We start from the raw sequence: 15,447 nt of genomic DNA, 5'->3' as shown, positions 1-15,447 counted from the left end.
TACTTCCCTTCAGGTGCTGTTTACGAGCAAGGCGACGGGGCCAACTACTGGCCTGGCATACGTCATGCAGTGTTTTTGGCAGTTTTTGTGAATGTGTAAACGGAAATCATTTTGAAAACGTTGTCGTGTATATGTGAAACTTTTTGAAAACGCAAGAAAACCTTTTTTGTGACTACATTGTTGTTGTGAAAATGTAGCCTCAATTCAGAATGCTGCTTTATCATCCTACTGTGAATTGATATTGTGGTGTTTGGCAGTGAATTTGCACAATTATCATTTCCCATTCTCCAATGCTCTGAGACTCCCATTGTTGCCTTTTTAGGGGACATTTTTATTCCAGTCAGTGTCTTGCTGAATAGGACTCTTCGACATATGTGCTGACAACAATGTCAAGCCTTTCAGCTGCAATTATGGCCAGATTATGTGGTAAAGTTATACAGGAGACTCTATTTGTATAAATGAATGTTTTATGGTGTTATGTAACTGTCTTAATGGCTGCTGGATGGTCTAGGCTGCCGCCTTATGACTCATGGAAGTGTCAAGACTGCTATTGTGTGCTGGAGTGATACAGCATGTTGCGTTTTTGTACTTGTCAGAATGTGGGCTGTTGAGTGATGAAGTCATTGTCAGCCTTTGAGAAACCGATCACATGTTGGAGATTTGGAGTTAATATACATCTAATGCAAAGCATACACTGTAAGGTTGCCCCCATCCCACACAAAAATCGCCAGGCAACATGGGTTCAGTCCATCTCAAGTGGTCAAAAAATGGGAAAACTCTGGTTACTTGGCCATTTTAAATTTTTCTTCTTTTTTTTGTGTAATTGCCCTCTGTGTATTGGTATTGCAAAACCACAGTTTTTTTTTTTGGCGTTTTACTTGGTTTAACCACAGTGGCTAGCTTTGGCCCACAACAAATTTTTGTTATTTGGATGTTTACGAAAACTCTTATGTCTTGGGGTGGTCCAAGCTTCTTAGAACCACACCTGATCTAGGTCACATTTCATGTACATGTATGAACTTTTTGCACATTTTCTCATAGACTTAGAACTGAAATTCAAATGTTACAGTCAAGACTGCTCAAGTTCCACATTTAGAGTCAATTTAAATTCTTTTTTTAGGGGCTATCAAATTATAGTTCACCCAAAAAGAGAGAATTTCCTAATTTTTGTTTGCAAATAAAACATTAATTCTAGGGATGCACCGAAATTTCGGCCACCGAAAATTTTCGGCCGAAAATGGCCTTTTCGGTTTTCGGCCGATAGACTTTTATCACCGAAACAACACGGCCGAAATGTTGTGATGACGCAAACAGAAACCGCTACCTGCACGTGCACCTGCATAGCAAAGACCACGAGCTCCACGCGACATTCACTTAACACCAGTGAGAACATTCTCTCTCTTCGTATACCTTTATTCGCAGCACTAAAACATCTCCTAACAAAGAGATTAAGACGGACCAAGAAGTGAAAACAAAGAAAAGTACAGTCTTATAGAGTCTGTTAGCACACGTCTCACTGAGATCTTGTCGGATCCTCTGCACTTCATCGCGAATGTGCTTGATCCGCGTTATAAAGACCATTACTTGGATGCGGAAATAAGGCAGCGCGCACGAGAAATGATCCAGGCCGCGCTGGATGCGGAGAACCCGCGTGGAGACGGAGAAGCGCCAAGCGCAGGAGACAGATCAGAGCGCAGAAAAAAAGACTGGTCTCTGCACCAGATGAGTGGCATGCACCATCGTTGTCTGATATGTTAAGTGAAATTCTGCAAGAAAGTGCCTCAAATAATAATAATACGTTGGCTATTTTGTTCTTTAGGCTACTATATATATATATATATATATATATATATATATATATATATATATATATATATATATATATATATATATATATATATATATATATATATATATATATATATATATATATATATATATACACACACACACACATACATAATATCAGATTGTAGCCATATTTATGCTAGATTTTCTGCTAGATTTCTGCTTTAATTTGATAAAAATGTTTATTTATGCCCTGGCCCTATTTAAATACACTCTCTCAAATATTTCTCAAATGTCAGGCAGATGACAAGCTCAACTGCTCAACAGCTAGATGGTTATCTGTCTGAAGTCCCCATCCCCAGAAGTGATAACAGTCTTGCCAACTGGAGAAGTAATGCACTTTCTAGTCCTACAGAGAAAAATTTCAAATGCACTTCATCTAAATGCACTTTGTTTTTATGAGAGAACTGTTCATTTTAAAACCTTTCTGCAGGCCAGTAGGCCTGTACATTATTATTAAATATACACATGAGTGGGATAAATTTTTAGTTTGAATTTTATTTTATACTGTGCATTGTTGCAATGTGCTTAATAAATATTTGCATCATTTGTAATTATGTATTTTTATGTTTTTTTTTTTTTTAATAAGTTATGTAATTGTAATTATCTTTGAAACTTTAATATTAATTTATGCAATTGCAATGTCTTAATTTTAGTAAAGTTAGTACACGGTCATAGCAATAAATGCAATGGTACTAATAATTGGCATAATTTCTTTTCGGTGTTTCGGTTTCGGTTTTCGGCCTTGGTTTTCTCTTTTTCGGTTTTCGGTTTCGGCCAAGAATTTTCATTTCGGTGCATCCCTAATTAATTCATCTCCTCCGCATCATCCTGGCGCTATTTTTGAGAGTATCACATACGTTAACAACGTATGTGCACAGATTCGTTGTTTACGTGGTTTACTCTTTGATGTGAGAGTGATGTATAGGAGTGGTAATTTGTTTTCTTTGACTTTTCACACAAAAAAGAAGATATTTTAAAAAATGTTGTTAACCAACCGGTTTTGGAGACCATTGTCTTCTATTGTGTAGACAGAAAACACTGATACATTTCTCAAAATATCTTCTATTTCTGAAAAGTGAATCTGAACTTTCCCTTCAATGCTTCAGTTTTATGGTGTGCGCTTGAGTAAACCAAAACCCTCAAAGATGATTTAAAGGAATCAGGTTATTTGGTTATTTTAGTTTGGATTGATTGATTGTAAATAGGCCTGTCTGCTAAAATAGAGCTTGTACTGTAGCCTTTTTTGGCTGAAAATAATCTCTGTGTGATTCAGTAATATATCAGAGAGCTCTGTGTTGAGTCTCAGCATCAGCCGGCTATGTTTTGTACTTAAAAGGCCAAATTTACTTCTTGGTTTACTTCTACCTTTTTTTTTCCCACCATTTTTTTCCTACTGTGGTATTTTGCTGGTGTTGCTAGGCGATTCATGAGTGTTGGTAAATACAGGCTGGATTTCACCATGTGTTACTTGGCAGTAAGTCCTCTGCTCTACTTTGACGACAGCGAGACTCCACCTTTAAACAGCCGATCACAGTTTGACTACATGAATCTGCTGATTCAAATCTACGCAAAGTGCCACGCCCCCTCTCTCCTTCCTTTTCGCTATCACTCGCTCTTTATCTCTCCACCTGGCCTGCAACATGACGGCCAAGAGCGCTACGGTTGTGGCCCCATGCTAACCTCTGGCACCACAGATGCAAGTGTGAATGCCTTTGTGGAAGAGATGTTGTGTGACATTCTGGTGTGTCAGTGTGGGTTAGAGACTAAATACCAGCAGCAGGATAGTGCTGATCAGATTGAGCACGTTTCATCTGGATTCACGTGCCACGTCAGGTCTTCAGAGCAGTGCAGATGTCAAATCAAGTGCGGCTCTGCTAATGTATGAAGTGAATCCTATCTCCACATGTGCACGTGGAATGTGCACGTACTTGTTTTTCTTAGTCATTATTAGTTTATGCCTTTACTGAAACTGTCCGATAATTGTGGAGTTACTTTGTATTAATATTTCATGACTTTATGGATTGCCATTTTGAAATAAATTTAGTAGCAGAGCTACTGCAAGCGATTTTTAGAGCTGCAAATCCATTGATCCTTTGCTGAAATTTAAGACCATTTGATTATCACTTTGCGGCATTATTCCCAAAGGAACTGACTATGAATAAAGTGCACTCTTTACACGTAATCTACACTGCAAGCTTAGCAATGTTAGATGTTTGTGTTGATTGTCATATTTGTGATTTTAGTTTTCCCGCCTTTGGTGTGGATTGGGAGGAAAACAGTGATTCACTTGATTTTATCTTGATTCTGAGGTGTGGGGATTGATATATTTCACAATCATGACTTGCACGTGCTCTGAATTCCACCTTTCTGTTCGGAATGAATATTGAGCTTGTTTTATATCATATAGATGTAGTGACTGATTAAAACAGACAAAAGAATGCAAGCAATGCCTCTGAATGCTCATGCAAGCATAATTTTGCTACAGGCAAGAGTAAATGTTTGACAGAACCTATGCGAAGGCTTTCAAAAAAAAAATTCTGGTAAACTTTCTGAAAGTTTCCAAAAAATCTGGAAAGTTTGCGGTAATTTACTGTTAGATTTCCGACCCTTTGTAACCCTAAGTGTTAATCACAAATAGTTACATAATGGCTAAATGTCTCTGTTTTCAGTTAGTCTGCTAAGCTAGCATACCGTCTTATCCAGGTTAGGGTTTGTTGTCTTGTAGCTCTCTGTTTCTTCAGTTCATTCGCTGCTCTATTCAGCCGAGCAGTAACGAAGAAGAGAAGCAGTGTTACCACAACGTTCCCTATGTCTGTTGTTGTGTACATCCTTATTTGCACAAAAGACAGTTTGTTGAACCTAAAGCTGCTTTTGGAGAAGTGAAGAACTGTCTCTGCAGCCCAAACAACCTTTTTCGGTTCCACTTGTGCTCCTGAAAAGATTGCATGTCTTTCTTAACTTGTTACCCTCCGGCAGTCGACCTCAGCAGCTTATGGGAAATGAGGCATTGAAAGGGGTCAGAATGAGGAAATCGCTGCAGTTGAGTTGTTTGGAGCGTGTGTGGTATTTCGAGCCTGCTGTTATAGTAGTGCACTGTGCGAGGCCTTCTGTAGTGCTGGAGGAAGTGTGAGATGTAGCGTCATGGCCATATCTGCCCAGTATTAGATAGCCTTTTGTTAATAAAATGTCACAGAAACAAAAGAGTGTTCAACTGACGTATTTGTAGTTTGTGTGTTCCATTAGAGTTGCTCTTAGAGTCAACTCACAAAGTTTTAATTTGTGAAAAACTATTATACACAAATGCATCAAACTCCAAGATCTTTGTGACAAACTGCCAAAATAAGTTAGGTTTAACTTGAAAAAATTATGAAAGAAATGCAGTACTAATTTATGTGAAATTAAGTATAATAATAATAATATTCATTTTTTAAGAAATTTCAAACAGCCAAGATATTTTTAGTGTTAATTTATACAGTTTTGTTGTGCAGCATTATTTTTTTCAAACATTGCATTTTTAAAAATGAAAATGCCTTTTTTTTTGTAAATTTCTTGTTTTTTTTTTTTCATAAGTAGAAGAATCAATATAGTGATAAATATCAATGTTGATATGGAAAAAAATAATAAATCAAGTTTTTGGCCATATCACCCAGCCCTCTGAAGATTGTTTTTCTTTATTCAAAACAGGAAAATAAAGTTTTCTATAACATTTTTGACGTGTAGCACAGCAGATTGTCACTTCCGGTAACAGTGGTCTTAACCAATGAAGGGATAAGATTTACATATTGACAGATAACATTAGAAATGGTTTATGTGAGTTAATGTCTATGACTGTCTTCTGTACAGTGGGATATCCATGGTGTTGACGGATGTGATTGGTGTAAAACCTTTTGTGCTTCACACTGTATTATCCGGAAACAAAGGTCACATTTCTTCCTCAGTCAAACAGCTAAACCCACCCAACAGGAACTGCTTCCTGTCCTCATTCCTCAGCGCTGGTCCACTGGCTGTAGGAGACCTCGACCTCTACCATTTACTTCACTCTCAGAAAAAAAAATACAAAAGCTGTCAATGGGTCGGTAACTTTTCAAAAGGCACACCTTTGTACCTAAAGAGTCCATATTGGTACCTAAAGTGTACATATTAGCGTATTGACAGATAATATAAAAATATAACGGGGAAAAAAACATTTGCATTGCTAAATTATGCACCGTATTATTTAATTTGAATACTTGTTAACGTTTTAGTATTTGGAATTTTGTGTTTGTAACCTTTTTCATTTTTAATTTCAGTTTTAGCTACTTTAGTACATCAAGTTAAACTAAATCAAAATGAGTTATAAGCTTAGCAACCACAATTTTTTTGTTTTTTTAAACTGTTTTAGTTAACCATAATAACCTTGATTTACAGATTCTACAACAGATTTTTTCAGGTCATACTCCTCGTTGACTGACAAGGTTTTTTGATGATTTTAGAACTGACACAAGTGGAGATGCCACTGCTGTTAGTCAGTTTCTTGCTACTAATCATCTGTACTATGTAAAATACTACTACAGTCTCCCTTGCAAGAACCCTTGACAAAATATTTTGCACCAGCTCAGATCGTTTTAAAGTTGTTTAATTAATAATATGCAGGTCTAAGTGTGCTGATCTGTGTTAACTGTATTACAGACTTACTGTAATCACATTGTTTCTCACCCCTGGAGCAATGAGGGTTGACTCAATCCAGCCTTAGAGTTTCTACTGTTTTTGTTGGGAAATGGCACAGAGACAGATCGTTCTCGTAATTCAGGTTTGTTTTTAGAACCAACGCAAGACAAGCTGAAACAGATAGCATAGAGACCAATGTGTAGTGTTGACGCTGATTTGGAGTTTGCTGTGTGAAATAGGGTGAGTAATGCGTTCTGAGTGGGGATTTATTCTGGTTTGTTTCAACATTGGCGATGGTGAACCCATCTGGTACGTGTTCAGTCAAAACACGCTTGTTCCACTTTGAGCGGAGCTCTTTGAGATAGATTTCATCATTGTGCTGTGTGCCAGACACTTTGGAGTCATGTGAATGTTTGGCAGTTTTATCAGTTACCTCTGTAATGAAGTACCACTGTTCTGTTCAGGTAATTATTGACTTTAAGTGCAACCATTGCAGCACTTGTCATGTTTTAGGATTATATTTAAACTAGCTAGTGGATTAAGACCATGTTTAAGCAGAGTAAAGTGCTTGTATTTACACACAACACCATTGGATTACAGATTGCAGTCCACTAATGTGATGATGGTGTGCTTAAATTGAAATGTGCATGGAATTGCATTTGGAATGCATTGCATTTTTGCAGATCTTCTTGTCATTAAGTAAAGTTAGTATGAACGCATGGCATTTCAACCAATTTTTCTTGTATGTGGTTCATGTTTGTTCAGTGAAAGCACTCGAGCGTTCATGTGATGGCTTCATTCATCATTCTCGTCCTGTTTTTCTCTACAGATATGTTCAAACGGGTTGTGCGACAGAGTAAGTTCCGGCATGTGTTCGGCCAGGCGGTGAAGAACGACCAGTGCTATGATGACATCAGGGTGTCCAGGGTCACGTGGGATAGCGCCTTCTGCGCAGTCAACCCCAAATTTGTTGCCATAATTGTGGAAGCCAGCGGAGGAGGAGCGTTCATGGTTTTGCCTCTTCATAAGGTGAGAGATCTGTAAAATGGCACTATGCATAAAATAGATGAGTAAATGATGACATTTACTATATTAGCGTCCACACCAGCAGACAAGCTTGTTTATCCCAAGCGCACATTTAAATTCTTGCGCTCATTTCGGCAGGATTGGTTCTGATTGGCTGTCAATGTTTTTGTTCATCAGCTGAAAAAAAAATCATTCTGAAAGTGATTCCAGCAATGTCATTTCTCTGTGCATTTATAGTTATAGCTGGGGTGTGGACTCTGCTACTCTTTAATACCGAGAATTTTTTTAAACTATATCTTTACCATTATCGTCCTTGGTGTGAACAGGCCTTAAACCTTAGTTATGGGTTTAGTGTTTAGTAGCTGTCCATCTGAAGAAAGTGTTGGATTCATATATCTGATGGTGTCAATTGGCACATCTCCGATTACTGCGGTGACACTGGTGAGATTTGCACGACAAGCCGGAGCAGTGGTGTTGACAAGCGGAACAGTTCCCTGTAATTAGAGAGCGCTCAGACGCGACTTTGACATCCAAACCTCTTCAGGCTCTCGCCTGGATCCTGAAGCCTGTCATCAGCGTCTCACACACACACACACACACACACACACTCGATCATGTGCTCGTAAATGATGTCACACTCAAACGCTCAGCTGCCTGGCCAGACGAGCTCAGTTGCAAACGACTCTGTTATTTACATGATTGGTTTTATTGTTGGTTCTTGAAACTCAGGTTTCAGGTTCGCTTAAAAAATGTGATGGATTACACAAGTATAAATCCATTGTCATTTCAACCCTGATGCAAGTGTGAGGGGAAATGATTAATCTGTGAAAAGAAGTCCTGTTTGTTCTCATGTTCTCACTGTTGTGTTTTCCCTGAGCAGATTGCTTGATCCATCTGTCCGTTCCTTGTAGGGCTGAAATGAGCTTGGATTAAATGTTTTTGCTGAGGCTCCGGGGATATTTTGAATGAATTTGTATGTCAATGCTTTTGTATTCTAGCATCTTTGTTTGGATCATGATTAAAATTCAGTGTTTAACTCTAAAAAGGATAGAGCACAGGCAAAGCCTTAGTTTGTTTACATATATTTATTTTATTTCTATTTTTAACATTTCAGTTAAACAAAGAAATGTGCAGCAAATAATAAACACCTTTTCATTTATAATTTCTTACATCTCATTTTCATGAAAATCTTATTGCTAAATCAGTATCATGAATCGTATCATGATGAGTTGAGTGAATCATTACACCAAGTTTCTTTTTAAATTTAGCCTTCAAAAAAAAAAAAAAAAAAAAAACTCTTCACTTCAATGTCTTTTTTTGGTTCTTTTGTGTCTGTGTTATGTCCTGTCTGCTGTCCTTCTGCTTCATCTGACGCTTTGCACCCCTCCCCAAGTATCTGCTCTGATTCAGTGCAGCGCTGCATCTGTCTATGGTCCAGGTTCCCATGCCGCCCCGTTCCCAGAAGCCCCCTGCAAACAGACAGCTGGCTCTGGGGGCTATTGTCCCTGTGCGTATGCCAGGTTCTACACAGCCCTTTGTTTCCCATCTCAAATCTGTATGGGAACTCCTCATCCTCACTCGATTCCCCAAAATCCTCAGACCCATGTGTCTGTCTGTTTCCCAGCAGGGAGCAGTGGAAGCTGTTTGGCTGAGTGCTCAAAGCTCTTGAAGTGTAAGTGGCCAGAGCTGCTTATCTTAAGTCATCATTTACTCACCCTGGTGTCGTTTTGTTTAATTTAACTTTCTTCCATGGAAAATAAGAGATATTTTGTCTTGGGGTTCTCAAGTTATACAGACTTGGAACGACATGAGAGTGAGTTAATAATGACACAATAATAACCATGACGGACTATCCTGATGAGGGTACTGGTAGACGCTTGTATCAGCAGGCCCAGAGTGGGTCAGAATTTAGTTTAGTGCTTTATATATATATATATATATATATATCCAGCACATGCATTCGGATCAGGATTGCCAGGTTTTCAAAACAAAACCTGCCCAATTACTTCTTATAACTAGCCCAATCGCGTTTCGTTCTGGGCGATTAAAATACAAATATTTTGGCGGTGTTCCCTTGGAAAAATTAGCATTTTTAGGGACTAAACATCACGTTATTGGGATTGGGGTCGCTTCGACCTGCTGACATGAATTTTTTTTTTTTACATTTCATGAAGTAATTTTACTTTTTTGTGTTTGTTTTTTTTTGTCATTTATTTATGGAAAGATTTATTATGAATATTAATTTTAATACTGGCCATTTTTATATTTTTCTAAAATCTTTTTTTTTTTTTTTTTACACCTTTATTTTAGTGTTTAGCCATAAACTTTATATTTTTTTTCATTTGTTTATCACCAATTTTGGTGAAAGTAACTATGAAGTGTTCATTTAACTATAAACATTGTGGCACATCATTTGCTGTCAGTTTTGTTATATATAGACAGATGAAATGAAATGATTCTTTTTGATTCATTTTGTGTGTTTTGGCGTGAGGAGCAGTGAAGTTGTCGTGTGTGTGTGTGTGTGTGTGGGAGGCAGAGCAGCATGAATCAGACTGTTATTGTGTCTCCCCCTCAGGAGACCATCAGGTGTCTAACTAATCACATGTCTGTCTTTCTCCTGTCTTCATTCAGCTGTGTTCTCTCATTAACTTATGAGAGAAGCAGTGGGAAACGGATGGTCATAGTCTTCCACAGACATTGCATTCATGCTTTCCATTCACACTGACCAGTCCCCTCTGCCTGACCACACAAAATATGGAACATTGCACAGAAAACTCTCCATTTACTGTCTCTGTTTTGATACTGGCAACTCAAATCCTGAAGAAACAAGGAACCAGACTTTCAGAGCACGTATGTCTGCTCATTTGAGTCAGTCCTCTGATGTTGAAAATAACAGATAATCATTTCCAGTTTAAAAAAAAAATGACACGAAGCCTTGCAATGCAAGCAAACATTTGATAAGACTAAAGCATTGTACGTGTGAACATGAGACAGATGAGATGTGATAAAATGGCTTATCTTTCTCGTCATGACGTCATGTAAAGCAGGTGATCTGTGTAACTTTGGAATGATATGCACCACAGATGCTGATGATGGAGCTTAACCTGTGACTGTAGAACTCATTAAGGTGGATTGATGATTTAGGTTCTGTGACATGAATATGAGTAATTACAAGTAATTACATGTTGTGTAAATTCTGTAATTTATCTGTACTCAAAGGTTTGGGGTCCATACTTTTTTTTGTTTTTTAAAGAATGAAACCAATACCTTTAGCAATGGCGAATTCACTTGAATGGAAACACTAAATCAAAAGTGACAAAGATTGTTCAAAGGAGTTATATTTCTACTTCCTTTGAACTTTCTATTCATTAAAAAATGAACCGCAGTTTCCACAAAAATATTAAGCAACAGAACTGTTTTCAACATTGATATGTAGAAATGACAAATGTTTGAGCAGCAAATCAGCATATTACAGTTATTTCTGAAAGATCGTGAGACACTGAAGATTGAAGTAATGACTGCTGATAATTCAGCTTTGCCATAATAGAAAAAGACAAATTCAAATATATTAAAATAGGAAAAATAAAAATTGTGCACACTATTGTAAATGCAGACTGGGTGAACGTTAGAGAAAATGTTTTCTGCTTCTCCCAGTTTATTAGGCATTTAAAAGCAAAATCTTTGCTTTTAAATCAATACACTTTCTGCCCAGTGCTTCACATTTTCCTAGCCATGCAACAATGAGCACACGCTCTCTCTGCATTATGGAGAAAACACCAGCAAAGCACACAAGTTGGAGTTTAGCAATCTCTGTTGATACATTCTGCTGAAATTATATGAAATCTAGCCAATGTTTTCATGAAATACATTTGTGCTGTTTGCTGAAAATTATCATGCAAGTTGATTTTGTGCGTCTATGAAAGTGCAATTTTTTTTTTTTTTTTTTAAGAGTCATCATGAATGATAATCTGTTGCTGAAAAGTTAAAATCAAATGTGTTCCAAATTACTGATATTCTGGAAATTAAATCTGTGCTACAGCACTAGTTTCAAATCATTGGTCGTCCAGGCTGATTTGGGTACTGATTTGGTATCATATTAAAGCCAAAATATTTAGTATTGATTCTACCAAACGTTGGACATATTTTGGGGGATTCCTGCCTCTAAACTGGGCCCCTGTGCAGACACTTTTGATTCCTGCTGTCACTTCACAAAAAAGTGGAAAAGCAGGAGAACGTGAGCACCAAAGATGAGAAGAGAGAAACAGGAAAAAGGGGCAAATGGGAAGGAAGCGAGCATTCATTCTCAAAGTCCACCTCCATATCCAGAACTGAATGTGTGTGTGTGTGTGTGTGTGTGTGTGTGTGGCCATGGATGTGTCATTCTGATTCCCAGTCTGTATTCCAGGAGCCCCCTACTGTTCCTGCTGCAGACTGAGCTCAGGCGGCTGCTGACTGCAGATTTTACCTTATATGGTCATCCTCAGCTCCCGCCTGTCAGCCTTCCAGACCCATTTCCTCTTTCCTTTCTATTGGCTGAAGCACAGTGCTTGCGCCCAATAGATTCTTTGATAGACGCAGAAAAAGAGGAGGCAGTGTGAAGGGACTTTTTTGGTTAATGTGTCAAGTCCACTGTGGTCATTGGAGTTCTTCATAGTTTTTATAAATATTAAAAATATCATGACATTACAAAATATATATACTTATAATTGAATAATTTAGAACTAATAACATAACAATAATATTATAATTATTATTATTGCTATTATTATACAGTTTATTGATCAACAAACTAAAAAGTAAAAGGTAATAAGTAAAATGTAATAATATTAGTAACCATTATTGGGTTTTTTTCTTTCCATTTGCTCACACGGAATACATTTATATTTATATATATATATATTATTAAATATAAATAAATAAATTATTCTTTTAAAATTTTATATAATAAATGCAGCCTTGGCAAGGATTCTTTTAAAATTGTGTGTGTGTATGTGTATATATATATATGTATATATATATATGTGTATATATATATATGTATATATATGTATATATATATATATATATATATATATATATATATATATATATATATATATATATATATATATATATATATGGATATATGGATACGATATATACATTTCTTCTAATGGGTTAACAGAACAGTTTCATTGTATAATTTATTAAAATGTATTTTGATTTAATTCATTGTATACATTTAATCAATATCCATAAAATCCCGATGGGACCTTTCACTAAAATACAAAAGTCACTTCCTGATTTAATTATCAGAATTTGTTGATTTATTTATTTGTGCTTTTTTTTTTTTTTTTTTTTTACTTTGTTGGTCCAGTATAAGTTGTACCTGTAAAAAATGTTTTGAGTTGTCACAACACAGGATCTCTCTTATCTGCTGATCTTTCCACCTCTTTTCTGTATTTTCTGCCCTTCTCCTCTATCATTCAGGTCATATGTATTAGTCAACAGCATACACCTGCTGGCCACGCCCTCTCCCTCCTGATTGGCTGTTTGTGAGGCTCATGTCAGCTGCGGGGGTGCTTCAGTCAGGTCAGCTGTAGTCTGCTGCCTCTGGGTCCTCGTGGACTCACGGAGGAAATGGAAATTTCCACGCTGACTAGATAAGACAGATGTGCTTCAGCTTTTGCCAGAAGCGGCTCTGCTTCTGTAATACTTTCTGTTGGCATCCTCCGTCGTCCGGTCTCTTTCATTATAACTCTCTGTGAGGTTTGATTGAGGCGGGAATGCTGGTTTACTGATGTATGGGTTAAGGCAGACCGGTGTTGCTCGAGGTGAGGGATCTGCAGTAATGCTGCTACAGTTGCTATGCAACAGGTTAGACTCGCTGCACTGCAGCGCTGATTTTGGATGGTTTTAGTAAGCTATAATTAATTCACATAAATATGCATGATATAAGTTTTCCATAGCTTCCCTGTAAGTTTATAATTTACAATAATACATACTGGATTTATCACAATCATAAATGTTGCAACAACAAGAAAAATCTTCCTGCAACTGCTGTAACTTTTTATTTATTTATTTATTTCGATTAGCAGGCAAAAATGTGTGAAATGCACACATCATATAGAAGGCTTGCTGACAAATTTTGTTTTTTTTTAAAAGCTCCTTACTGCGCTTTCGAATGATCTAGAACCATGTAATCAGTCTATGCTTTTTTTTTTTTTTTTTTTTTTTTTTTCGTTTTTAGAATTAACTCATCTTTGTGATCACAAGCCTGCCTGTATAAGCACATATACAAGTGTTAATAAATAATAAAGCAAGCTGAGCTCGAATCCATAAGCAGATGATTACTGATTACCCATAAAACCAGATGGCAGTAATGTTAGGAAATCAATATAGAAGCTAATGCATGTGCATCATCCTGATGTTCCTCTTTTGATTTGAGTTCTGGTTACTTACCAGTTCTCTTGAGAGAGCTAGTGCCCTTGTATCATCTTCCCCCTTTTTCTGCCATTGCTTCCTTCCACATGTCTGTGACCAAACAAGCCAAAAACACAAAAGATAGCAAGTGTTCTTGGTATGTTTTCTCTTGTGGCACGTGACAGATTGCTTATATCCTGTCTTTTATTTTATTTTACATTTTATTTTATTTTTTTTACTTTGTATCTATTTACTTTATTACATTTCTGCTTTTAAACCTGGTTTACTGTAAATGTTTATCTAGATTATTATTTTTATTTTTTCAGAAGCACATTTATTCTTCAGTAAAATGCTTATTCTTGGGCTATTGAAATGTTCATGTTTCTAGATGCATGACCTTCTAGTTACGTGACTATCTGCATGGCTCTACAGGTAGTTGTGTTACATTCCTTTGTGCATGTATCGTGTTTACCAGCAGTACATCATCTTATGTATTCCTCTATCTCCCTTTCTTTCTAATTGTCTTTGATCTTTTCTTGTGAAATGCTGTTTTCCATTCTTCTCATTCATAAACGCGGTGGTTATCTCACAGATAGCTGTGAAAGGTGTAGTTTCTCTTTCAGAAGGCTGTGTTATAACCATGCCCAGACTTGAGAAGGAATGTGTACGCAGTGGTTTTCTGCACAGGTGCAGGCCGGGTCTGAGAAAAGCCCGGGCTCTTGTGCTCCGCTGGGCTGGGCTTTCTGCTGTGATGTCATCGCACCATAGACACAGCAGCCGCGTGGACAAAAGTGTGGGTGCGGTCGTCTCTTCATCAGATGACACCTGACCACACAGCCCTAAGGGTCGTGACCTGGAGAGCAGAGGGCACTGATGTCATCAGGAAGTCAGCTGACTGGGCATGGGACCGCAGCCGTGCCTTTATTTGGCTTCTTTGTTTGCTGTGTACAAGGGAGAGGAGGGAAATCTTGTGTTGTATTCTTTCCTAGTCTTCAGGCCTGTGCATTGTATGATGGTATTACATAAGGTGCTCTGAATGAAGAACAACACTGTTTTTCATATACAAACATGCGTGCAAACAGTCGCTTTGGTCTAGTCTACATCTCCTTAAATACAAGATACTAATATAATTGGGGGAAAATCTATTTATTTAAATGTGGCATCATTATTTACAGATATTTAATTTTTTAAATATTATTATAAGATAGAATAAATAAGTATTGTAATAAATACTAAGAATATATTCATTCTAAGTAGTAATTTTACTGTAGTGGTTTATTCATTATTATCATAGATGCTTTTTTTTTTTTTTTTTTACACTGCATCTTTCATTTGGCAGTCTCATTTTGGCTTTCTCACACTTCCTTCACTCCCAAACCTCCTCGTGACCTTTCACTCGTGACCTCTCACTCCGAGTGAAAGGGTCAAGGGCCCCGTTGCACGCGTATTTCTGTGTCTGCATTTGGAAGCCGAGCTGCGAGAACAAAAGCCCTGCAATCTGTTTTTATTCTACATCAGCTG

General features: G+C 37.2%; 1 protein-coding gene across 1 annotated transcript in view; it reads left to right on the top strand.

Annotated features, from left to right (window-relative positions):
• Positions 1 to 15,447, top strand: part of LOC127957682 (coronin-1C-A) — a 35,125-nt gene that overhangs the window by 8,239 nt on the left and 11,439 nt on the right. The window contains exon 2 of the mRNA XM_052556313.1: positions 7,328 to 7,527. Coding sequence (XP_052412273.1) covers positions 7,330 to 7,527 — 198 coding nt within the window. The 5' untranslated portion in view covers positions 7,328 to 7,329. The remainder of the gene's footprint in view (positions 1 to 7,327; positions 7,528 to 15,447) is intronic.

This window comes from Carassius gibelio, chromosome B5 (genome assembly GCF_023724105.1).
Source record: "Carassius gibelio isolate Cgi1373 ecotype wild population from Czech Republic chromosome B5, carGib1.2-hapl.c, whole genome shotgun sequence".
Lineage (NCBI taxonomy): Eukaryota > Metazoa > Chordata > Actinopteri > Cypriniformes > Cyprinidae > Carassius > Carassius gibelio.
This window is presented reverse-complemented; position numbering and strand designations above follow the sequence as displayed.